This window comes from Ursus americanus, chromosome 28 (assembly GCF_024610735.1).
Source record: "Ursus americanus isolate L20-20 chromosome 28, mUrsAme1.1.p, whole genome shotgun sequence".
NCBI lineage: Eukaryota > Metazoa > Chordata > Mammalia > Carnivora > Ursidae > Ursus > Ursus americanus.
In genome coordinates this window covers 38,204,791-38,228,787 of record NC_142154.1, presented here as the reverse complement: position 1 = coordinate 38,228,787, position 23,997 = coordinate 38,204,791, and the positions used below count along the sequence as shown (strand labels likewise).

General features: G+C 50.2%; 1 protein-coding gene across 8 annotated transcripts in view; it reads right to left on the bottom strand.

The window, feature by feature from the left end:
• The window catches only part of DAPK2 (death associated protein kinase 2), a 116,713-nt gene extending 94,432 nt beyond the window's left edge, over window positions 1-22,281 (bottom strand). Inside the window, exons 1-3 of one of the 8 annotated variants that reach the window (XM_045810635.2) lie at window positions 21,729-21,829; window positions 16,108-16,226; window positions 15,806-15,903 (exon numbers count right to left, since the gene is read on the bottom strand). In XM_045810635.2, the coding sequence (XP_045666591.2) occupies window positions 15,806-15,897 (92 nt within the window). In that variant the 5' untranslated portion in view covers window positions 15,898-15,903; window positions 16,108-16,226; window positions 21,729-21,829. Of the gene's footprint in view, window positions 1-15,805; window positions 15,904-16,107; window positions 16,227-20,733; window positions 21,673-21,728; window positions 21,885-22,202 lie in introns of those variants that run through there. The other 7 variants (XM_045810638.2, XM_045810640.2, XM_045810634.2 and 4 more) reach the window with 7 other exon arrangements.
• Window positions 22,282-23,997: the final 1,716 nt, after the last annotated feature.

The window sequence follows — 23,997 nt, the reverse complement described above, 5'->3', positions numbered from 1 at the left end:
CACTCTTGAAAACAGTATGGAGGTTCCTCAAAAAGTTAAAAATAGAAATACCCTAGGATCCAGCAATCGCACTATCAGGTGTTCACCCCAAAAATACAAAAACGCTAATTCAAAGGGATACATGCACCCCGATGTTTATAGCAGCGTTATCTACAAGATACAGAAGCAGCCCAAGTGTCCATCGACGGATGAGTAAATAAGAAGATGCAGTACCCATATACAGTGGAATATTACTCAGCCATAAAAAAGAATGAAATCTTGTCATTTGCAATGACGTGGATGGAGCTAGAGAGTATAATGCTAAGTGAAGTATAAGTCAGTCAGAGAATGACAAAAACCACAGGATTTCACTCATGTGGAATTTAAACAACAAAACAAACGAGCAAAGGGGAAAAGAGAGAGAGACAAACAAATCAAGAAACAGGCCCTCAATTATAGAGAACACGCTGATGGTTACCAGAGGGGAGGGGGTGGAGGGTGGGTGAACTAGGGGATGGGGATGAAGGAGTGCATTTGCTGTAATGGGCACTGGGTGATGCATGAAGTGCTGAATCACTATATTGTACACCTGGAGCTAATATCACACTGTATGGTAACTAACTGGAATTAAAACTTACAAAATATGCAAAAATAAAATGCTTGACGGGGGAATAGCAGCTAGGGTAGAGAAAATTTGGGAAGTATTGAGAGGTAAGTTTCAACAAGTAGAGTAAGCAAAACAATGGAGCTAAGTCAGTCACATCCTTCAGTTTATTTTTTGTTTGTTTGTTTTAAAGATTTTCTTTGTTCATTTGAGACAGAGAGAGAGAGCACACACAAGAAGGGGGAAGGGGCAGAGGCCGAGGGAGAAGCAGACTCCCCGCTGAGCAAGGAACTGGGACTCGATCTCAGGACCCTGGGATTATGACCTGAGCCAAAGGCAGACATTTAACTGACTGAGCCACCCAGGCACACTATATCCTTCAGTTTAATCAGCCAGCCACTTATTCCTGACTCTGTGTCTGACAGACTACAGGGAAGACATGGTTTCGACATAGTCCTGAATCACTTTCCCTGCAAAGAGGGCACTACAGTGGCAACGGGAAGGTAAGACAGATAAATCAGAGCCATCTACTTGCGGGCACAGAGTGCAGCTTTACGAGAGTAACCACCCAAGCGCCAGTTAACACCAGCTACGGGGCAATCTCACAGAGACAACAGAAAAGGCCCAACACTGTCATCACTAAATGGGCACCTGCTGCCATTAAGAGTTGAAGTTCTACTCTCAGTTAATGGGCATGTTCCTAGGCAAAGGTTTTCCAGACTTATTTTGGGAAGCTCTTATTCAGGAAGAGCTTCCTAAGGCCAGCAGTAGCTGGAATTAGGACTTGAGCTAGAATACATACAAGTACGTGTCACTTCACCTAACAGACAAGATCCCTAAAGAGTGAACTTAGCCTGACCCCCACGCCCCTTTCTCCATCCGGTCCCATGAAACTTTCTTCCAGCTTAAAACCAGCAAAAAGTCCAAACCTCTGAGCATGAAATACTTAAAAAGCAATATGTTCCCTGTAGCATAAGAAATACATATTAAATGTTTTTTTAGAAGATACAGAAAAGTATAAATAAAAAAAACTGTTGAATCACCCATAGTCCTACCTTCCCCTCCTTCCCTGCCCCGCCCACCCCTGAGACTAACACAATTAAATCTTTAACGGCTAGTTTAGATTTTTGTCCCATCCTGTGTTTGCTACCCTGGGTTTGCCCATGGCTCTCTGGCCAGAATTGGTCAGCTGGTTTCCAGGGAACCCACCCCCTGCAAACATACCTTGCATGTTCCTGTCCCTTTTGGAGGCTCTATATCTATCTATATCTGGAATGCCCACCTTCCCTACTCAGCCTATCCGAATTCTAACCACCCTTCAGTGCCCCACTTAGCTCCTGCCTCCCACAACCTTCGCCAGCTGTGCCAGGCCATGGAGGTAAGCCATGTTCTAAACTGGAAGAAAGGGGACCGCGGACCAGAGAAGAGGAGAAACGTGACTAAGGTCACGGTGCAAAGCCAGCATAGAGACTACAGAGAGGAGCCAACGGAGACCAGAACTCATCTGAACGCTTATGGTGCACCTACCACGTGCCCATCACTGTGTGAAGCACTAGGAAATACAACAGAAGGGCCTCCAAACCCTGTGATCAGAAAACTCACTGGACTGTGAGCTGCTTTGGGGCAGCTTTTCGTCAAGAGGCAGCACAAAACTCAGTGAAAGCAGACTCTCGGGCAAATAATGACAAGGGTGGCCACATGTGTTGTGGGAATGTAGACACTCCCCACCAGCCTGCACTCAACATGCCTGCATTAATCTGGGTGGGCTTCCGGGAGGAAGCCACTGGAGCAAGGCTCCATGCACGGGTGAGAGCAGATGACACAGGGAAAGCCTGCTACTCAAGCTCTTTGAGGGAAAGGTAGTCGCTGGAAGGATCCAGGCTGGAATGGGAAGTGAACCTAGAGGCCATAAAGGAATTAGCTCGTGGAATCAGTGCCTCTTCAGTGGCCACTCCCTTCCCTCCTCACGCTCTGAGTCAAGTCTCAGAGAGAGGACATTTAATTGGCTTTTAGCTAAGGATCACTGCTCCTAGTGGGCAGAGCGGTTTTAGCCCAGCCATCTCGTAGGATACCAGCTAGCCAATGAATGGGTCACTTTGGGGTCAATCAGGGGCTACCCCTGCACGAGGACCAGCCCAGCTCCACTCTACTGGGCAGGGGTGGTAAGGGGCATGGGATAGGGGAGAGGGAAGAGAGTAGTTCTAGCAAGAAAGGAATGCTGAGTACGGTAGACACCACTCACAAGCAGGGGTTGGGAGGGGAGGGCGGTGGAGGGGGAGAGGGTGGCATCTCAGTAAGGTCTAGTGTGAGCAAACACAAAGAGGTAGGATTAATATAGCCAGGAGAGAATAATACAGAGACTTGCTCCATCAGGAGTCTCATGATCAACTGAGGTAACAGAGAAGCTGCCCAACCCAGCTCCTCCCCATGAGCCCTTCAAAACAACAGACTGCCAGGCTTTTAGCGAAACGATGTCCATATCTGTGACCATTTGCTGGCCCTTCCCAAATGCCAGGCTACGCCCTTACATCTATGGCAGGAATGGGGAAAGTGGTATTTTGAAAGCTGCTCAGAGCTGTTACCATTTACTAAGGGACACAGAAGACTCCATCACGGGGCAAGGTGCGTACGGGTCAGAGGTGGCTCTTGTTTGGGAAAAACTTTAAGGCCTTTGATTCAGGATTAAAAAAAAGCCAGGGTCCACTCAGGGACAGGTTGCCACAAGGAGTTAAACAAGCTATAGCTGAAAGAAAAAGGGTCTCCCTTGAGTAGGAAGTATGAAGGATGGGGGGCCTGGGGGTGGGGTCCTGGAAGGCCCCAGCATCATGGCAGAGGTCAGGAGTCAAGGAGCAGAGGGGTCTGCTACCACGCTTTAAGTCATCTCTGTGCAGAAATTCCTCTCATTACCCCCAAGCCTTATGACGAACTCAGCGTACCCTGCAACCAGTCTTGGTGGTGAGGGAAGGCACTCAGAAATGGGCCCGAGTCCATGTGTGAGACAAGGTCACAGAGGGGGCCCAGGCTTGTGTCAAAGGAGGAAGGGGCCCCCAAGCCCAAGGCCCTGAGACATGGAGGAGGATGTGAGTACTCCCTAGGGAGAGCCAGAAAGGCTGGATTAGGAAGAGGACTTCCTGTTACCCTGGAATGGAATGCTCATTATTCTTATCTGGACATTAAAGAATGGAACCCCAGAAGGCTGGAAAACATGAAGGGACTCAGATTCCACATGTGGCATTTCAACAATCCTATGAGACAGGGACCATCTTAGGATGAAGAAATAGAGCCTACGAGAGTGAAGCTGCCTGAGGTCTAAAAGCTCACAGTAGCAGAGTCAAAATCAAACCTGGGCCTGGTGGCTCTGGCACCCGGAATAGTCCCTGCCAGGCTAGGGCTCATCAGTCTCCTGCCCTGAGCCTGTCCTCCTGACGACGTCCCTCAGCTGCCCTTCCCCCCTCTGCCCTGTCTTCTCAGCTGGGAAAGGGGGACAGACAGGAGAGAAATGGGGGTCTCCTCCAAAAGACTGGTAGGAATGCTTTGCCCCCCAGAACCTCACTGTAGCTAACCTCCCCCCTTTAGCTTGTGGGTCCTGCCCCAGGGTGCCAAGTGAACCCCACCCCGAGGAGGGAAGGATATTTCATCACCCTCCAGGCCCTGTGGCCAGGATGCCAGGGACCAGCAGCTCAGGATTCAAGATTAGGGTCCTGAGGCCTCAGGGTTAGATGCTGACCACCAAAGGCAGGGGATGAGTAGGGGGGCAGTGCTAGCCCTCGAGAGACACCCGATGCAGGACAACGAGGCTCTTAGCAGATCTCCAGTCGCCCACCAAGAGCACGAGACAACTGTATCAGCCTCCCTCCTTGTTCTCTGGAGGGGACCTGACAGTCTCAGGCAGAAAGAAAATTCTGGGCAACTTGGTACCTCAAAGGGAGCGTTGGACCAGGAGTCAGAGTCATGGGCTTAAATCCTAGCTCTGACACTTACCACGGCAAGTCAGCCAAGCTCACTAAACTCCAGCTTCCTCATCTGCAAAACGGGAGAAAGACCTATCACCACATAGGCTGCAAGAGGATTAAACCAGGTAATGAACCCCTGTGGCTAGTGCAGGACCAGATGTAGAGAAGACACTCAATCCCTCCTACCTGAAGGATCTTCTCTTCTTCCCACCCAGCACTGTCTGAAGAGGACAGGATTAACCTAGTTAGATGCTGGCTCTGAAAATGCCCTGTCGGAGGTTCCTCACAGGCTCTGAGAGGGAGGGCAGGGAAGGGGGGCAAGTGGACCTCCGCTCACCCCTTCTTCCTCCTTTTCCATAAGAGCCCCTTCACTTTGATCGGTTTATATCCTGTCCCCCACCCCATAATAATCCACTTTTTACAAGTTCTGTTGCTTAAATAGTAAATTCTCCTGAAGTAAATCAGGAGTAGTCACGTTTTTCCACAAAGAGCCAGGTAGTAAATGGTTTCTGCTTTGCAGACCAAGAAGCAAAATCAAGGTATGTATGTAATAAGGAAGTAAACAAAATCTCCACAGATTTTTAGTTGATGAAATTCAAAATATAATAAGGACCTTTATTTTATTTTGTTTTGATTGTTTTTTGTAATACAGATCTTCCAAGGAGAAGAATGGAACATTTTGGTGGGGGGAGGGATAACATTTTGCCCACCTGGGGTCCAAAGTCAGCGTTCCCTCTCATCAAATCTGTTGGGACTGTTTATCTGGAAAACCCGTTCATGTCTCCGGGGCCACTGAAACAGGTGGTGGACCTGATGAGGGCTATAGTTTTCTGTCTCCTAGACTAGACAGTGTTGGAGCCCTTGCAGATTAAATTTTCTGGGCTATAAAGCCTGGTGAAGGCTGCTTGAGAGACTGGGTCAATGTCCCAGAGAGACACTGAAGGCCACAGCTACCTCTGTGGGAAGACCTGGAAGTTTTGGGGTCTCCCACAACCTCCCACCTGCCCTGTCAGACCTGGGCTGCTTTACTGCAGCTAAGGTGATGGGTACCTCAGGCCCAAACTCCCACCACTAGCCTCAGCTCTTACCCCACACGTGGGTTTCCTCAGCAAGAAGTACAGGGGAAACACACTCTCCTCTCCTCTGCCCTCAAAACTAGCCCCCTCCCCAGGCAACTCCTCTCCCAGAGCTCTCGGAAAGTTTTCTCAGAGACCCCTTCCAGCCAGCTTCTAAAAGTACGGACAAAGACGTGGAACCTTCTGCTGGACTTCTGTGGTCTCCTAAAGACCTTGTGTCCCTTCTGCCTCTGAGGGAAGGGAGGCCACACCATCAGGCCACAGGGACGAGCTCTCTGCCTCAGTTCCCCGCTGGGCTGGGTCAGGTACATTTCCCAAGCCTCCTTTGCATTCACTTATAAAATGGGAATGATTATATTTGCCTTACCTGCCTTGTGCTGCTCTCAAAACTTCAAATTATCCAATGACTGAAAATGTAATGAAACGTAAACACGGCGAAGGAAGGCAGAGTCGCAGACAGAAATAAAGCTGGGGACTAAGGGAGAAGCACAGAAGACCTCAGCGACTTTAAATCTCCCCACCGTGAAAACACGAATGTCTCTTTACAAAACTCTTCAAGTACCAAAAACAAACAAAAACAATGAACGTGTATTGACAAAGCCACACGGAAATAAGCCCCTCCTGGTGACCTGGTAAACTGATTCAGTATCTAGTTTCAACCATTACACAGATCAGTCCTAACCTTCGACCTGGTAGTCCACCTCTGGGAACACGCCCAGCAGAAATAATGCAGAGAGGAAATTAAACAAATATGTCCACAGGAACATTTATTTTTAGTAGTGAGAAACAACAGGGGGACCTTAAGTACACTGGCAATGTCTGTGTGGCAGAATGCTATGAAGTTAACAAATGTATATGGACTGTACTGTGTCTGTATTTTTTTTTAAGGCTAGCGTTCTTCGAAAATATCCAAGAAAAGCTGAGGCACTGTTCCAGATGAAAGTAAACTAGAGAGATATGACGACGAAATGCAGTCTATAGTCTGCACTGCACCTTGTTCTGCAGGGAGAAAACAGCCATAAAGAACGCTAGTGGAATAACTGACAAAATTGGAATGAGGGAGATAGCGGAGATGAAAATATTACATCAGAGTTAAGTGTCCTGAAGTTGAAAACTGTTCTGTAGGGGCGCCTGGGTGGCTCAGTCTTTAAGCGTCTGCCTTCGGCTCAGGGCGTGATCCCGGCGTTCTGGGATCGAGCCCCACATCAGGCTCCTCCGCTGGGAGCCTGCTTCTTCCTCTCCCACTCCCCCTGCTTGTGTTCCCTCTCTCGTTGGCTGTCTCTATCTCTGTCAAATAAATAAATAAAAATCTTTTAAAAAAAAGAAAGAAAGAAAACTGTTCTGTAGATATGGACGAGAATAGTCAAGCCCTTAGGAGATGCATAATCGAGTAGTAAGGGATAAAGAGGCAGAATGTCTGCAACCTACTTTCAAATGGTTCAGAAGCATAAGAGACGGTCAGATAGACAAAAAGGAAGGAGAAAGAAGGGAGAGGAGCAGAGGGAGGAGGAGGAGAGAGGGGGAGGGAAGGAGGGAGGAGGTGACAAAATGTTAAAAATTGGTGCATCTGAATAAAGGATATATGGGAGTTCTGTTATTCTGAAAACTTTTTTATTAAATTTGAAGTTATTTTGAAACAAAAAAACGTTTACATTATATGGACTCAGGATACATGGAACAGTGTAAATAAAACAATGTCGAGTCAAAAACAACACAACAAAAATATCCATACCGGCGATGAAGTAGAAAAGAGAGTGTATACTGTCGATACAGGTATATAATAGTTTCAGTGACACCCCACACAAGTACCTCCCCCCCAGCTCTTACAGTTTTCCTCATGCAAACTGACCTCAATGAGACCTACCCCTCAGGGCAAGCGATTTGCCCCGTGTGCCAGCTTCTGACGGAAGCATGGGCAATGCAGCCACTTTGTTTGAGTGGCTTTGTGCTTTGTTCTCCTAACAATGAGTGATGAAAGCGCCTCCCTCCTTCTTCCATGGCCTCTGTCATCCAGGGCCCTCTGCGGTCGCCTGTCCTCCCGGCAGCCCCACCCTTCAACCCCCACCATGCGTCCTCTTGCTCAAGCCCAGGCCTGCTCATCCTCAGAGCCCTAACCTTGGGTGGTTACCCGCCATCTCCTGGATTAGACTGTAAGGAGCTATCCTACGCAGGGTGATGATTTCCTCTTCTGAACAACCGGCACATGTTTTGGGGGTCCCCCCATTAGCTCGTGGCCTTCCATCTCATTTCATCTGAGGAGAGTACCCCTGTGCCACAACTGGGCCTAAGCTCTTCTGGGGCAAGGCCTGAGCCCCAAGTGTCCTGCATCCATCATGGTGCCCATCACCAGTGGGTGTCCAGGAAGTGTCATTGGACTGTGATAACAACCTAGCGTATAGACATGAACGTACACATCCACACACCCCACTCATCTCTCAGAAACTGCTGGCTTGCTCCGGGCACAGCTATGGCCCAAATGGCTACCTTGCCACTAACACTGAGCTGAAAGCTTCCTGGGCCTGAAGAAGACGAGTTTGGTGTTCGTGGCAAAGAAGCCTTTTGGCATGAGGGAAAGAGTCTGCTGTAAAACTTCTCTGAGCCTCAGTTTCTTCATCTGTGAAGTGGGAATGTGACCCAGATCATATTGTTCTGGAAGGATGGGAAGTACCCGGCACAGACACTGACACGAGTACAGAAAATTCTTAATACATGTCAGCCACGTTCACCTTCCCAGCAACAGGAAATACAAGTGTGTATGTGATCAGAAAGGCACAAAAATCCCACCCCAGGGCAGGAGACAGGGCTCTGTCCAGAAAAGTCTCTGGCTTTTATTTCTGACTTTTTCTGAGATTTGCTGTGTCACACAAAGTGGAATTTCCCGGTTGGCTTCTCCTTGGTAAGGCAGATCCGAATTTCTTGAGCCAAGTACCTCACATTTTGGAGACTGAGTTTTTCCATCTGTAAAATGGGAGTAATACCTACTTCACAGGACATGACAAGGATTAAATATAATAACGTGTGTCCGGGAAATGGAGGTAATTACTGAATTTTGTTTTCCAGTTGGTGCTGGCAAAATCTGACATTCATGGAGTTCAAGGCCTATGGGTATTGGGGGCCTGGCTGAGGTTTTCTGCCTCAGATTTAACTCAGGGCAGGTTCCAAACAGTGCTGCAGCTCACTGCAGGTGCGGAGCCCTTCTCAGTGTAAAAGGCCGGCTCTGGACACGATAGAGGGGAGCCCAGCCTGGAGGAAGCTTCAGTGGGGAGATGACCAGGTGAACCCTTTCAGGTAACATGAAGTCTGATGACCTGAGCACTTAATAGGGATGTGGGTCCAGAATAAGGGGTAATTAAATACACAGAAGGGGGTAGAGTAGGATAGGGTGGGTTAGGCTTTGCCAGGGAGACAACCTTTGACCTAGACCTTGAAGGAAAGAGCAAGGAGAAGTCACAGAAGTTGTTGGGCCCTCTGGCCTCTGACTCAGTGCTATAGTGATACTCGAAATAAGAACCTAAGGGAGGGGGTGAAGGGAGGGGTTGGACAGGTGGGGGATTAAGGAGGGCGTTTGTCGTGATAAGCCCCGGGTGTTGGATGGAGGTGTTGAATCACTATATTGTACACCTGAAACTAATATTACAGAGTTAACTAACTGGAATTTGAATACACACTTAAACAAACAAAAAACAAAATAAGAGAAACTGCCTTCAAAGAGCTGACAGCTTGGTACAAACAAATGTGAGATAGGTCTCATGGAGGCAGTCCCAGGGCCACGAGCGCTGCCTTGCTCCCCGTGGCCTCCCCAGCCTGCCCCAGTAGCACAGCACTGGGGGGAATGTTAACTCTGAACATATGTGCCTCAAGCAGACATGAAAGAGGAGGGGATGTGTGGGCGTGAGAAACAGCCCTGGAAAAATGAGAAGGTAGAACTCAGAAATAAAAATAGTTGCCGATATGACCCAGCCATTGCACTACTGGGTATTTACCCCAAAGATACAGACGTAGTGAAGAGAAGGGCCATATGCACCCCAATGTTCATAGCAGCTCTGTCCACAATAGCTAAATCGTGGAAGGAACTGAGATGCCCTTCAACAGATGACTGGATTAAGAAGCTGTGGTCCATATATACAATGGAATATTACTCGGCCATCACAAAGAATGATTTCTCATTTGCTGCAACATGGACAGCACTGGAGGAGATAATGCTAAGTGAAATAAGTCAAGCAGAGAAAGACAACTATCATATGATTTCTCTCATCTATGGAACGTAAGAACTAGGAAGATCGGTAGGGGAAGAAAGGGATAAAGAAAGGGGGGGTAATCAGAAGGGGGAATGAAACATGAGAGACTATGGACTATGAGAAACAAACTGAGGGCCTCAGAGAGGAGGGGGGTGGGGGAATGGGATAGACCGGTGATGGGTAGTAAGGAGGGCACGTATTGCATGGTGCACTGGGTGTTATACACAACTAATGAATCATCGAGCCTTACATCAGAAACCGGGGATGTACTATATGGTGACTAACATAACGTAATAAAAAAACACTAAAAAAAAAAAAAAAGTAAGAATATTTTGTTGGGATGAGCACTGGGGGTTATATGTAAGTGATGAATCACTAAATTCTACTCCTGAAACCAATACTACACTATATGTTAACTAACTTGAATTTAAATAAAAATAAATTTAAAAATAAGAATTAAAAAAAATAGTTGCTGAGTTAAGGCTACTAATCTCTCATTGGCTTAACTTGCCTTCTTAAGTTTTTTATATTAAAAAAAAACTTTCATCCAAAATAAGTCTCATGGATCTCCATATAGTGCCGTAAAAAGATATTCAATGCATTTCATTAAGTGAAAAAAGCAAGTGGTAGATTGTTATGGTCACGTGATCCCATCTGGGTCCCCGTACACACTTGCTTTACTTAGAAAAGTTCTGGAAGGTGATAGAAGAAAATTGTCAGCAAAGTCTAGCTGTGGGCATGAGACAAGGAGGGAGGGTGGAGGGAGTTGACTTTTTACTTGAACTCTTCAGAGCTTTATGGCATTTGCCACGCATTACTTCTATAATTTAAAAAAAAAGTTTTTAATTTAAAAAGAAATAATAAAAGCACCTTTGCTTCAGAGTTTACCTCGGAAACCCTTTCCCCAAGGACTGAGACAGGTCAATCCAAACACGTGCTATTGTAGTTTTCTATAGTGCTTTGTGGCTAGAATGGGCTATAGAACCCAGCCTGGGTAAATCTGAGCTCTACGTACTCCTGGAGGTCTAGTTTCTCTCCCAAAGAGGTTGACCTGTCTAAGCTCAGTGTGTGATCTTTTTTTTTTTTTAAAGATTTTATTTATTTATGTGACAGAGACAGCCAGCGAGAGAGGGAACACAAGCAGGGGAGTGGGAGAGGAAGAAGCAGGCTCCCAGCGGAGGAGCCTGATGTGGGACTTGATCCCGGAACTCCGGGATCACGCCCTGAGCCGAAGACAGACGCTTAACGACTGCGCTACCCAGGCGCCCCCTAAGCTGAGTGTGTGATCTTAACCACAGAGAACCCCATCCAGTGACTTGGGTCTGGCAGGCAGCCCCATCAATATGGATGTTGCAGGGAATTCCTCAGCTCTGTTTAGGAAGGGCGAGGCTCGAGAACAGTGGCTCCTTCCCTGGCCCGAGGCTCCTGTCCGTAGGAAAGGGGATTCTGCAGGTTATGTGCCTAGCAGGGTGCCTTGCACACACGAGCCTCCCGTAAGTAACAGGGCTTGTGGCTGGTGTCTTCACCAGGGAAGACGGGAGGGGGCGAGAGCATGTGTGGAGTCATGGTGAGGTAGGCTCCTCGATAGAGCTGGGGCTGTGGATAAAAGCCGAATGAACATATAAATATTTGTCTCTTTGTTTAAACCAGCACAGTGTAGTTGAAAAGCTTCTTTGAGCTCCACCTTCCGCACTGCGTACTCTGTGACCTTGGACAAAATCACCTCCCCTCCCTCAGCCTCACTTTCCTTGTATAAAATGGAGATTGGGACTAACCTCTTGTTGAGATCCAGTTCAGTATAACATTTTAAGATTTCATGTTAATGGAACAATCTAAGTAAAGGAAAGTAATATAAGTACAGGAAAGAAGAAAGTACCGATCATTAGAGCACAGACATCATATACGTTAAATTACCTTGTCTTCTTGGGCATACATCCCCAGAGAGAGGGCCTATCCACCAGCGCCCTCCCTCTGAGGAACATCGCTCCTTCCCAAATGCTCACCCTCCTGATTCTGACACAGCTACCCTACTCTCAAGGTCAAACAGACAAGACCACCCTGCCATATATTCTCCCCGTTCACCAGAAACATTCAAATGAGAGCAAAACTGAGTTTGTGCTTTGTGAGTTCTTAGGGTATGGTAGCCAGAGCCCCAGGTTAAGAGTCAGACCACATGTCTCCACCCCCGAGGGACCTCAGACAAGTCACTTCCCCTCTCTGGTCCTGGCCTTGACTAAAAAGGAGGAGTTGGGTGGGTTTTTCTTTAAAAGTCCTACTCTCATATTCCCCCACTCCACCTAACCCCGGCTACCAAGGCTGGGAGAAGCCCGAATCTGCAGGCCAGCATTTCTCTAAGCATTCCCAGAAACAGCACACGATCTCCAGCATCCCCAGCAGGCTGGTGCCAAAATGGGAGCACAGCCAAATGTCCGCACTCAGCGCTGGGAGCCAGAAGTCAGGCAAGATGCACAACAGGGTCAAGCGGGGTCACAGCCCAGGACCCTCCAGCCAGCGCTCACCGTCCTGACCCAAAGGCGGATTCTGCAGCTTTTTTCACAGATGTCCTCCTACTTGTAGGATAAGACGCCCAAGGCCTCCGAAGGAATCAAAAACACGTGCTTCGGGGACCAGACCAGGACCAGGAGGAGGGTGAGGGATTCCTTGTTTGCTAATGCGTGGTTTTAGTTCAGGTAAAACACGCCTGCAGGAAGATGGACCTAAACATGTAGGGCTCGATATATTGCGCCGAAAAGAACGCATCGGTGAAACAAGCACCCAGATCAAGAAACAGAACCACACATCCCCCCCGCCCAGAACCTCCCGCATGCCCCCTTCCAGTGACTAGTTCTTGAAGAATAACCGCTGTTCTGGCTTTTAGCACCCCTGATTGATTTTGCCTGTTTTGAACTTTACACAACTGGACTTATACAGTGTGGACTCATTTGAGCCTGGCGGAGACCCTCCTAGGGGGCTCCAGAGGTGGGAGGCAGGGCCTTGGTGCCCCAGACTTCCTTCAAAGGCCAGAAGCTCTCGTTCATTGAACACTTACCCCATGCCTGGCTCTGTGACGGGCACCATAGACTCAGCATCTCACTTAATCCCAGCAACCATGGACTAGGTACTGTGATTATTCCTACCTTACGGGTAAGAGAACAGAGGCCCAGAGAGGTTGAGTAAGTTGTCCTAAGGTTGCACAGCTAGGAAGGGGACACAAATTTCAATCTGTGTTGACGCCTAAGGCCAAATCTGGCCACCGCTCTGTGTTGACAGGGAGCTCACTGGCTGGTTCCAGCCCCCACCCATGTCTCCAACGTCATCTAGCACGGCTTACCCACAGCTCCCACTTCTGCAAGCTCTACCCCACCTCTAGGCCTGTGTCTGTGGTCTTGCCTTCACCAGCACATTTACCTCTCAGCTCTTAAATGAACAGTCACTTCCTCCGAGCAGCACTCCCTGACCACCTGGTCTCAACCATGTGCCCCACGCTCTCTCAGTGCCTCCTGTTCTCTCCTTGCACAGCCTTTAACACAGGTTATAAAGAGTTGTCCTTTCGGGTCCCCTGTTCATGGGTTTAGTGCCTTTCTCCACCAGTGGATCATAAGCTGCAAAAGGACGGGAATGTGTCGGCTTGTTTACCACAGCCCTGGACAGGGGCTGGCACCCAGTGGCTCCTCATTGCACGTTAAGGGAAGAAAAGGAGGGGAGGGGAGGAAAATAGGACTGTCCCTTCTGAATCAGAGTGCTCATCTGTAGACGACTCTAGCTCCAGCCTATGCATGGCCCCCAGCAAGACGCCCACACTCCCTGAGCTCGGTCTCCTGAGTTTTCAGATGAAGAGCCTGGAAGAAACGATCTCTAAAGGCCTTCTAGCTCATCTGGCCTCTAGACCACAAATCCTAGGATGTCAAACCATTCCAAAGGCCTCAGGGCTCTGCAGCCTCTTACGCATGCTATGTCCAGTTAGCGCTTTAGAGCTGTGGGGGGGTGGTGATCCAAAGATCCCGGTCTGTGAGGTACAGGCCCTCCCACCCTGCTGCAGGTGAAGGACCAGAGAACAAGAGGCCTCTTCCAGCTCTAATAGCCCAGATACACAAAGGTGGGGAGAGACAGGACTAAGAAGGAATAATAGGTGAATTCCCCACGAAACAGCCTCGACTTCCTTCTTTAGAGCCCCCGAGCCCAACAAGGTCCCTTCCAACTCTGCCCTTGGCATGTGCACGGCAGCCCTCATTGCCAGGCTGGAGCTCCAGGAGGGCAGAAACTGTCCGTGTCTTGTTCAACTTTGTGCCCAGAGCACTTAGCACAGACCCCTCCACATAGAATGTGGCCAAGGCTACCAAATCAAATGCCATTGGCGGGGCCTTCCAGGGTCCGCTACTGAGCTTGCCACTTTACCTCTGGTATCACCACATCAGGAGAAGCACCTGGCTTCCCATTCAGAGGCAGCCTCCCGCTGACCACCTTCCAGCCTCTGGCCCTCTCTCCTCTTCCCATACCTTCTCCAGACCCTGGATTGCCAGTGGCCATCAGCTCAGACAGAAGGCTGAGGACTCGTGCCCCTCCTGGGTCTCTGCAGTCCTTGGCTCCCCCACCCAGCCAGCCAGTCAGCCAGGACAAGCACTCCCTGGACTTGAAGTAATGCACCCTCTCCTTGAAGTAAGGCTCCTCTGGCTTTGAAGCTCTCTCTATTTTGTCTTTAAAAATAAAAGTAAGTGATGGGGCACCTGGCTGGCCCCGTCGGCGGAGCATCCAACTCTGGATTTCAGCTCAGGTCATGATCTCAGGGTCCTGGGATCAAGCCTCATATCAGTCTCCACACTCGGGGGGGAGTCTGCCTGAGGATTCTCTCTCTTCCTCTCCCTCGGCCCCTCCCCCTGCTCGCATTCTTTCTCTCTCTCTCAAATAAATAAATCTTTAAAAATAATAAAATTAAAAATAAAATAAATAAATAAAAGTAAGAGAATTAGGTCTGAACCCAAGAGCTCTATAAAGGGGAAGGGTGTTCTGTTTTGCATCATGGATACAGTGAAGGCCTTAAACCCCCAAGTTTTCACTCTGCTGGGGGCGTAAAGGGGTGAGGCTGGGTGTACAGCCAAGCTCACGTGAGTATGCAAGGGCTGTACTTATTGGAAAAGGCATGACAGGGTGCAGGTACAAATCGGACAGGCCAGACCTTGGCCACGTCACTCGCTGGCTGAGCAACTTTGGGCAACTTGCTTAAACTCTTGGGACCAGTTTCCTCACATGAAAAATGAGAGTGAAAGGAATTCCCATCTCAGGCACTGCAGTGAGAATCAAACCCTGGTGCCGGTGTTCTGTAATCACTGAAAAACCAGCTAAATAAATATGATCAGATTCGAGAAATGGAACGCAAGAAGGGAGCTTTGGAAAATCTTCCTTTCTTTCCACACAGTAACTACTTTCAGATCTCAGAATTTATCCCCAGCTGCGTTCTGGATTTAGCCCAGCCGAAAATGCACCCAGTAACTCAGATCCTAGGAACCTTCGCGACGAGGCTCGTGAGGCCTGTTACTCAACACGAATCCATTTTCAGGAGGATTACTTCACCTCCCATTCAGGCGCTGAGCTTATGAAACAAAATCCCGAGAGCCATGGAGAATCCCAAGTGGGACTCGGAGAAGAAAACCAACAGGCCAGGTCTCAGTCCAGAGTCTGGGGAGGGGCTTTGTGAGCAAAGTAACAGATGACATGAGAATCCTTTAGACTCGCCATTACTGCCAGCCCAGCGATACTGAAAACACAGGGCGCAAGCATTCTAGTCCCTTCTGCTGGCAAGTCGTTATTTCCACAGAGACAACTATTCGCAGAGCCGCACATTGAAGATGAATTCCTCAGGATTGTTTTCCCAGGAGTCCCGTGACAAGCCCGTGCCTACACGATCAAGCGAAAAGTGCCCCAGGAGAGGCGCCCCCTCCACCTCTCCCAGCCTCTTACCTGCCCAGCTCCTCTCCGATGTCGTAGAAGTCCTCCACCTTCTGCTGCTTGAACGTCTCCATGTCTGGGCTCCTCATTGAGGCCTGGAGCATACAGCCCTGAAACCAGAGGAACCCTGAGGTCAGGACAGCCAGGAACATTGGCGCAAGCCTGAGTCTGGGCCTAAAAGTAATGAGCTGCACGGGAGCTCATAATTTAACAACAATCAACAGCCCTAGCTCCTCAAGAACTACCCTGCCCAAGCCTGTTCTCACCAGCGACTGACGATGTATGGTTCTTATTTGATTTATGTCAATTCAAACCTGTTAGGGAGACAGAAAAGGAGCCCTCCTCACTTCTTCAGATCTGCTCTGAACACGTTCAGAGAAACGGCCCCATGGCCAACTTCAGCGGTTTGTTCTCCTGAAATTCAGGTCGGCTGCTGAGAAAAAGGGGCAGAAAAAGTGAGGTGGGAGAGAGAGAGAGCTCATCTTTGACTCAGAAGTTGTGGGTTCGAGTCCCAACTGCCTGGGTAAGTCATTTAAACTGCCAGACTTAGCTTCCCCATCTGCTAAAGGGGTTAATCCTGTACAAACCACTGCAGATCATGAAATTATTTTGTAAACTACAGGATGCAGTAGAAAGTTAAGGGATGGTCATGACCTCAGCTCCCTGAGGGGCTGTACCACCCAACTGCAAGTCTGGACTGATTTGTAAACTCTCTCACTCATCACCCCAAGGGAAAGAGGGACAGGAGTGGCGTGACAAATGATAGCAGGCCCCAGGAGTCAGGAGCTGGAGGTTCTGTTTCCAATTTTGCCCACAACTAGCTCCGTGACCTCATCTCTTGTCAGAGAAGCCTCAGGTTCCTCATCTACAAAATGGACCTAACTGCCTGCCCAGAGCACCCCAGTGAGAGCCAGAGGACAACCCTGAGCCAAAGGGAGTGTTTACCACCGCACCTACCCTGCATCCTACCCTGGGATCTCCCTGCCCCAAGGGAGATACCGAAAACACAGGGCGCAAGAATTCGAGTCCCTTCTGCTTGCAAGTCGTTATTTCCACAGAAACAACTATTCCTGGGGCAGCCACATGCCACCCTGGACAGCACCCCAAGGGCAGGACCCAGGGCACAGTGTGCCAATGACAAAGGTAAAAATCAGCTGCCTGTGGATGTGTCTCTCAAGAGTCATTAGCAAAGGCCTCTCAGAGCTCATTTTGGCTAGCATTGGCAACTTTTCTTCTGCCTGCCAATCAGATACCAACCACACCCAGGGCCCCATGAGTCCCAAAAGACTGTTTTCAGCAGGCTGGGTGGAGGCACCATGACACAAGGGTGCGTCTCACCAATGCCAAGGGGCTGAAACTGTTCCAGCTCTCAGAGAAGGTATACATTTCACACTCTTTCCTCCAGTGCTGCTCCCTGCAAACCACAGCTCTAGTACCAGGATGCCTCCTGCTTCCCTCCCTTCCATGGGGCACGCATCCCTGAAGTCCCCCAGGCAGGGCTGGCCTGGCTCCCGGGCCTGACTCTCACGGTCACTTGCTGAACTCCTGTCTGGGATGTCCATGGTCCATCAAGCACCCTCCACCCTGTTCAGTCTTCACCTTGTGCTTGGCCTGAGCCCAGCAAGCATGGAATATGAAAAAGAGCAGGCTCCAGGAGCCCCAGTTCTAGACTAGCCTGGTGTGTAGTGGCTGTCTAACCCACACAGCCTGGCACCCTCTGGGCCTCTGTCCCCTCATGTGTAAACAGGACTGAAAACATCTCTATCGCGTGCTTCACACAGCCGTGTGGGGATCCATTTGTGATAAGGGCATAAACTCCCAGGCAAATAAGAAAGGTGGTTATTACTGTTAATATCTGGAACATCCCAGGCCACTATTTGTGTTTCTGCTTCCCACAGCAACGGAGACAAGCATTTCAATTCCCTTCTAGGGAAAAGGTTTTGGGATCCTCCTGGAAAGTTTGGCTTGACCAAAATCTGAAGCTAGACCCCCCTCACCCACCCCCCCATCCCCATTCTGGCAAATTTCCTGAGACTAGCCCAGAGGGTGGCAGAGGACTGCTGTCGACCATCTTCTTTGGGGTCAGGTAGGTCCTGAGGGGTGGAGTTACTCATTTCACACACCTAGAGGGAAGCAGAAAACTCCAAAAAATTCTGTTGACAGATACCCTGAGACTAGTCCTTAGAACAGCTAAGACCCTCCATTTGCTATCAGGAGCTGAGCTGGATTCGAAGCAGCCCCAGCCCCCCAGCAAAATGATGAGCCCCTGCCTTGGGCTCCAGAGGTAGCCAGGGTCTGGGGGGCAAGGGAGCTCCCTAAGGAAAAACTAGGACCACCAGTTTGGCCCCCACTAAACTTGCCAGCCTTAGCCCCCACCCCCCCACATATCCTATATTATAGCCAAAGTAAACCTTTCCCGTTTCCCCAAAACTTTCACTCCTGCCATGCCTCAGCTCAAGCTGGGCCCTTTCCATGGAAGGCCCACCGGGAGAGCCCTCCTAGCAAAACCGCTCCCTTCCCCTAAGACCTGGCTCAAATGCTACCAACTCTGTGAGGCTCCATGACTCTATTTCTCACCAAAATAGATTAAGATCCCTCTCCCCCTTTAAATTCCCAGAGAGGTCTCTTCATACATTTTTAGGGTTTGAGCTTTCATATTTTGGCTCCTAACTGTCTATGTCTAACCCAGAAAGAGAAAGCAGACTCTGCAGTCACACAGGACTGAGCTGGAATGTCAGCTCTAGCCCCTCTGCACACACCGAGCACAGGACAACTTTTCTGAGCTTCAAATGACTTACACGGAAAATGAGTCTAGACAAAGCCTGTTGGTCCCTGTTGGTGACAGTGTGGAGCAGTCAGAACCCTCACACACTGCCAAGAGAATCATACTCTGGGACAACCACTCTGGAAATCCGTTGGGCAGTTTTTATGGACATACCCAAGAGAAACGCATGTAGATGTTTTCCCAAGTGGCCCACGTTAGAACGTTCACAGCAGCCCTATTAGTAATAACTACAAATAGGAAACAACCAAAGGGCCATCAATAGAAGAATAGGTAAGTAAATCGAGTTAGGCCCATACAATGGAATCATTATACAACAATAAGAATGAACTGCTCCGTGCAACCACATGGATAAAACTCACAAGCATAATGTTGAATGAAAGAAGCCAGACACAAAAGACCACGTAGTGTGTGATTCCACTTAGGCAAAACTCATCTATGGTGCTAAAAGAATAGTGGGTACCCCTGGGTGGGGTGTTATGTCTGGGACACAAGGGGAGTTTCTGGGTGCTGACAATGCTGTTTCTTGCTCTGGGTAGTGGTTACATGGATATTCTGTATGCAATCAAAATTTTACATAATAAAAAATGAGACTAAGATATATATTATGACAAATGAGATAAACATACATAAAATGACCTACGTAGTATCTGGACGGTTCCAACAAATGGGAATTCCTTCCCTCCTGCCTCCTGTCTTGCAGCCCCATGAGGGCAGTGGTTGTCACATTCTCACCTCGTCCCCTTGTCACAGCTGGTATACAACAGGCACTGCCTAAATGTTTGTTGATTTAAATGTGGTGGCCCAGCCTCCCTTCTCAAGGCCGCTGCTCAGCGGCCTCATCAGATTAAAACCAACCAGTAACAACTTAAAGCCTTTTCCTACAATCTTTCCCCAAGAGGAATTTGCATTTTATCAATTTTATCAATGGAGAGACATAAAACTAAAGGGGAGAAGTTCTGAGGTGGAATTATAGTCACCAGCTAGGACCCAGAGAAGGCCCCAGGGCAGGTACCTTTCTGGTCCTGAACAGATGAAACCACATGGCAGAGGGGAGGGACACAGCTACAAGTTTTGATCAGAGGCACATGTCTGCTCCAGACCTCCCGAGGACGAAGCCTACTTTTCTCTTAATGGAATCACTAGGACTCGCACTCCTGTCTTCCATCCTCATAGCACGCAACACTTCTGACGTTTAACACCGATTTCCCAGAACCTCACAAAAAGGAACCTCAGAGATCATCCGGGGGATTTTCAGACTCTGCTTCAAGAGCCACCAGCATGAGGAAGGGGAGCCAGAGCATTTCCCCTTTATCTATACTATAAGTTGGGGTTCTGTGTAAGAATTCACTGGGGGTGGGAGGAGTTTGAAAACCACTGCTCTCTGGTCTAACCCACCTGCTTGACAAAAGAAGGAAACTGAGGTCCAGACAGGGGCTGGGACTTACTTAAAGTCACACAGCAAGCCCACAACAGCTGTTCTTGTGTCTGGGCTCTGATGACAGCACCCTCAACCCTCCAACGTAGCACCAGGGTTGGGGAAGCCAGTGGCCTCCAGAGGGACAACTGGGGAAGACGCCTCCAGGACTAGAGGATCACCCCACAGGGAACTCTCAACCCTACCAAATCCTCTCACTCACTGACCCCAGCTCACTCTGTTGGACATTCAGAGAGCCTCACCCCACCGCACCTAGCTCCAGTCAGTGAAATGGGACCACTGCAAGGGGGCAGGCATGACTGTCCTCTTAAACCTCCCCCCACATTAGGAATCATCACACTCAGGCTCTGAGGAGACTGCCCAGGAAGGGAAGGGGCTCCAGCGTTACAGAGCCGCTCCATGCAGTCAAGCCTTTGACCAACCCCAATCTCTGATGAGGAATGGCTCAGCCATTTGCCTAAGTTGACATGAGAAAATCCCATTTTTCTAGTGAAGGTCCAGCTCTGCTAGACAGTCTGCTTGTTCACGCTCACATCTCATAAGGAGGGAAACCTCAGGGGGGTGGTCAGGATCAGTTCAGGTCTCATTCCTGCCAGCTGGACACTTGCTCCAGACCAGCACACACCCATCCCCCTCCACACACCTCCTGTGCCCCCTGCCCAAGCCTCTCCCAAAGCAGCTGAATTATCGGTGGGGCCACTTTACGTGTTAAAGACTCACCTTAGGAGAAGAACAGGACTCTGAAGGTATTTGTGAAGAGGCCAAGGTACCAGCTCCCCTTAGACACCAAGACTCTCCCAGAAATGCCTTACATGGAGGCAGCTGGGAAACACAGAGCCAGAAACCACAGCAGCAGCCCCCCGCTGCCCTCCACTGGATTCGAGAGTACTAGGTCTCAGGGGCTGTGTTCTCTCCACCTGCCCAAGGGACGAACTTCCCACCTGCTTCTGAGCCAACCAGCTAGGACTCTCTCTCTCCCAGGCTGCACCCCTAACCTATCACTACCTGCATGGCCTCAATGCTCACCTTTCTGGGACTCATTTTCTCCTTCCTCAAGTGAGAATACTAACTTCCACGTCGCAAAGTTACGGTGAGCACTAGCCAGACCCACACACGCCATGAGACATCCACAATGCCTGGCCCAGAGTCGGGGTCAGCTACCGACAACGGCCTCCTATGCCCTTCTACCCCAGCCTGCTGCAGATCTGCTGGCTACCCCCATTCCCACCCTAGCCCTGGCCCCTGACGACGGGGACCACAGCTTCATTCTGCCACAAGCAAGCTGACTGTGCGTGGAGGAGCCTTCTGGAATCACGTCCTTGTGCAAATGGGGTGAGGAGATGTGCGAGGTGGCTGATGCTGAGAAGACGGCACCTGGCCTCCCAGAAACCTGTAGTGCTCTCTCCCCATCATGGGGCCTTAAGTTGATGAAAGTCTCCTCCCCCCGTGCCAAGCCTCGCCGAGTCGCCCCCACCCCGTCCCTCGGGTCAAAGTGCCAGGCTTCGGAGCGCGCCGCGGGGCGCAGCGGACAGGTCCAGGGCCTGCCACAGCGCCCGAGGGCAAGGCCGCCCAAACCCCGGGGGGGGGGGCGGCGTCAGGGACCGGGGCGGCGGGCTCTGGGGTGCCGAGAGAGCGCCCCGGAGCAAAGTGCCCCCGCCAGCCCCAGCCCCCGCGCCCTGTCCCGCCCGTCGAGCCCGCACACGGGCGCTACTCACGGCGGAGGCTGCGCTGGGCGGGCACGGCGGGCACGGCGGGCGCGTCGGGGTGCGCGGCGCGCGGCTCTGCTCTGCTCCCGGCCAGCTGCCCGCCCGCGGAGCCGCGGAGGAGCCGAGGGGGCGGAGCGGCCGGCCCCGTCCCAGGCGCCGGCTGGAGGCGCGCCCCGCGTCCCGGGACGGGGGTTGGGGCGCCCCCTGCTGGGAGCCCCCCCTGGACAGCCGCGAGGTGAGGGCAGAGAGCCTCCTGCTAGGTCCCGACACACCTCCAGGAGTCTCGGCGAGAGCCGGGGGCGACACCCTCCGGGGCGTCCTTAGCGGTTCTGCCGCTCACGCGCTGTGTGGCCTTGGGCAAGTCAACTGACCTCTCCAAGCCCGATCTGGAAATTGATGATGATCTGATATAGCCTGGCACAGTCGCTCAGAAAATGGTATTTCCTTGTCTCCCCGTCCCTCGCCCCCCCCCCCAACACATACACCGTGAGAGAGGAAGTCGCAGGAGGGAATAGGCCGTTTCCTCCCTCCCAGCCAGGATGCTCCCAGACGGCTTCTTCTGGGAATCTCACCACCCAAGTTTCACAGCTGGGTGGGGGCTGAGGTGGAGAAGGACACTCCCCTCGTCACCACCAACCCCCAGCTTGGGAGCGGCCTAACCTCATCTGCCCTTTATGCTCCCTCCCCCCAGCCTCTGCGTGGTTGGTGAGTGAAGCCCCACATCACCATCGAGCCTTCCTTAATAAAGGACTTGGCAGTGGATTCCTCCTCTCTTCCTTATGCCAAAAATCCCAGGAGGAAAAAAAACGAGAACGAGAGTGGAGAGGGTGATGGGAAGAAGGAAGCGGAAACAGAATCACAGCCAAGACAGAACTTACTTGAAGACAAGAGACAGTTTAGGGAAAGGAAGTGGAGGCCCCTTCCCAGAGTTTCCCGTCCCTAAGTCACCCACGGGGCTCCTCAAGAGGTCCTAGAGGAAAAGCTGTTAGATTCTGAGTTCTGCTCTTTGATTCAAAGCCCTGCTCTGCCATTACCCATGTGTAGTCTCAGGCATGGCACCTGAGCTTTTCCTTTATCAGTAAAGTGGGGCAAACACCCCTTCTTATAGTTTCTAATGGAGCTATTATGGGACTGAAATGGAAGTATGTGTAAGGGGCGCCTGGGTGGCTCAGTTGGTGAAGTGTCTGCCTTCAGCTCAGGTCATGATCCCGGAGTCCTGGGATCAAGCCCCACACTGGACTCCTTTCTTACTGGGGAGCATGCTTCTCCCTCTACCTGCTGCTCCCCTTGCTTGTGCTCTCTCTCTCTTTCTCTGACAAATAAATAAAATATTTAAGAAAATAAGTAAATAAATAAATAAAATACCTTTTTAAAAAGTGTAAGATGTACTTAGAAGATGTCCACCAGTGTGAGTAACCTCCCCCACACAGACTGGGGTACTGACAAGTACAGATGAGCCCTGCCCCCCAGCTGACCAGTGCCTGGACAGGCAGGAGAAATATCAAAGAGCTTCCTTGTTTGTAAACTTTATTACATCCCAGGACAGTGCAGGCTCTGAGCCTCCTATTCCAAGAGCACCATGCTACTTAGAGTAATACCCAAGACCAGAGGTGGCTTCCAAAGTCAGTGACAGAGGAAGACACCCACTGAGGTTTCACCAGTGCAGGGAGACCCTTTATCCTCAGTCTACCCTCAAAACACACACACACACCCATTTCCAGTTATCTATTGCTATGCAACAAGCCCCCTCAGCCTTGGTGGCTTGAAACAGCGATCTTGTCAGGCTCACAAATTCTGAGGGTCAGGAATTCAGACAGTACACAGGATGGCTTATGTCTGCTCCACAATGTCCAGGACTTCAACTGGGAAGAACTGAGTGGTTGGGAATGATTTGCATGGCTGGGGAGGTGGAATATGCTGGAGGCTTCTTCATTCACGTCATAGCCTGGGCTATGATGAATCCATGCTGGACTCAGCCGACACTAACAGAACACCTATATGTCGCCTCTCCATCCCTTCCCCTGTGAGCCTCATGCTTAATACCTAATTTGCAACAACAGCATCCCCTTGCGTGAAGCAAAACAGACATTCTTAGGTTTGATACTTGGCAAATTAGTCAAAGAACATCACGGCGGGAAGGGTCATTGTCAATCATCCCAGCCAGGCTGTCATTTTTCAGATGAGGAGACAGAGGCTCTGAAAAGAAAAAGTGACTTGCTCAGGTCACACAGCTGGTGAGAGTCAGAGCTAGGATTAGAACCCAGCCTCTGCCAGATTC